Source organism: Anopheles bellator, unplaced genomic scaffold (genome assembly GCF_943735745.2).
Source record: "Anopheles bellator unplaced genomic scaffold, idAnoBellAS_SP24_06.2 scaffold01679_ctg1, whole genome shotgun sequence".
In the NCBI taxonomy this organism is placed as follows: Eukaryota; Metazoa; Arthropoda; class Insecta; order Diptera; family Culicidae; genus Anopheles; species Anopheles bellator.
Window position 1 is genome coordinate 1 of NW_026685801.1, and position 2,170 is coordinate 2,170.

The 2,170-nt window shown below is 52.4% G+C and overlaps 1 protein-coding gene across 1 annotated transcript; it reads left to right on the forward strand.

The window, feature by feature from the left end:
- Positions 1-194: 194 nt before the first annotated feature.
- LOC131214639 (uncharacterized) lies at positions 195-2,134 on the forward strand (the record flags this gene model as incomplete). The annotated part of the gene is made up of 2 exons (XM_058208974.1): positions 195-773; positions 984-2,134. Coding segments are annotated over 2 exons (1,730 nt in total), but the record flags the coding sequence as incomplete, so codon positions are not given.
- Between the last annotated feature and the right edge of the window lie 36 nt (positions 2,135-2,170).

Here is a 2,170-nt window from a genome sequence, read left to right on the forward strand (position 1 = left end):
AGAGAGAGAGAGCGACTCGGGATCGTCTCGGAAGTGACCATATTTTGGACCGATCCCACTGACCGTTCGACAACAACGGTGGTAGTGCAGATTAGTGCAATATGATTAGTGAGTTTCTGCATTGCAGTGTGATGGACGCTTTTCTGTCCGTGCGTAGTTCGGCAAATGTGTGACGTCCTATTCTATCTCTCCAATCATTCGTAGGCTTAGTGTTGGCGCTGTTCCTTGTGGGTTCCGCCCAAGTGCAGGCGCAGGCAACATTATGCGCCACTGCCCCAGAGAACAGTTTTGTGCCTCACGAAACCGACTGCTGGCGTTACTACACGTGCGTCGGTGGCCAGGGCTTCTTGCAGGAGTGCCCGATACCGTTTATCTTCGTCGCAGCGACCCAGATGTGCGATTTCGGTGATCGTAACGCATGCGTAGTGTGCCCAGCAACCGGCGTGCAAAACTTCCCGGTAGAAGGTTCCTGCACAAGATTCGTCCAATGCATCGAGGGAACCGAGTTCCAGCGCGAATGTCCCGCAGGAACTCAGTTCGACAAAACCGTGGGTCAATGCAACCTAGCGTCGGTTGTCGGGTGCACCGAGCTGGATTGCCCAGCCGTAGACGATCCGCTCAACCCAGTCATCACGCCGGATCCCAACAACTGCCGGGTGTACTTCATCTGTGTCCAGGGCCAAGGTATTCAACAAACGTGCCCCATCGGAACCAGATTCAACCCTGCGTTGAGCGTTTGCGATCTTGAGGCTAACGTGCCTTGCCCTTCAACCGTAAGTCCGGCGCAGTTACTTAAAAGACTCTTTGGTTAGGGCTCAGTTACTCGAATAAGGATCGCTGTAAATAGTTCGCTCTCTCAGCACCCTATAAATACTTTCGCCAGGTACATACCAAAAGCACGCTCCCTTCCCATCCCTGGATTCTCCTCAGCATCCAACTTTCCACATCTTAATCAAATTCTCCATTTCAATCCCTATCCTTAGCCTGGTACTCCCAATATCACCTCTGGATCCCATGGACACTACTGCGTGAACAACCATGGTATGGCTCTGCGACCTATTCCAAACGACTGCAACTCGTACGTGATGTGCCTGAATTCGGAACCCCACGTTATGACTTGCCCTCTGGGAAAGTCCTTCGACAGGGAGGCCAACGTCTGTATGGATACCGACATTGCCAAGTGTCGTCTAGACACGAAGAGTCTGTGTGGCGATGGGTCAACCTCCTCTATGAACACTGTGCCCTATCCTAATAGCTGTACGAAGTATCTCCTCTGCATCCACAATGAAGCGTTCGAAATGGAATGTCCTTCTCACGAGCGATACGATACGCTGACCAATCGGTGCGTCAATGCGAATGATGCGCTTTGCTCGCTGAGCACACCGCTCCTGCTCGCCGATGCCAAACCGTTCGCCAATCCTTGCGCTGGCAACGCTGGCGTTAACTACGTGCCCGACCCTACCAACTGCCAGCGATACTATATGTGCATCCAGACAGACGGTTTCGAAAATACTTGCCCAAATAATCAAATATTCGACATAGTCTCCAAAGGCTGCGGGCCCGTAGGTCAGTCAACCTGCGTTGTGGACCAAAGTAGTGACACGGTCGACAACTCTGGTAATCCGTGTAGCGGAAACTCCGGCATCGCTTACAAGCCACATCCTGAGGACTGTTCGCGTTACTACATGTGCATGGACGCGCAGGCCATCGAGCGAGTCTGCGGCAGCGGCGAAGTGTTCGACATCAACCGTAGCATGTGTGGCACCCGGCAAACATCTACCTGCATACTGGACGTTTGGAATCCTTCGCCACCAGCCGTTGAAAGTAACCCGTGCGGAAACAATATAGGCATCGGATACTTGCCGCACCAGGGAGACTGCACCCGCTACTACATGTGTATGGACACGCAAGCAATCGAGCGCACGTGCTCGGCCGGCCAGGTATTCGATATCTACAATCTAATCTGCAGCGCTCGAGAGACGTCCACGTGTATACTGGATCAACCGGAAATTATAGTTCCAACAGCTCCTCCCAGCCTGGATGCATTTACCGCTTGTTTCGACAATATAGGTACCAACAACAGGCCGCATCCAACAGACTGCACCCTATATTATCTGTGCATTAACTCAGAAGGGTTTCCGCGAGAATGTGCACCAAACCTAGTGTTTGA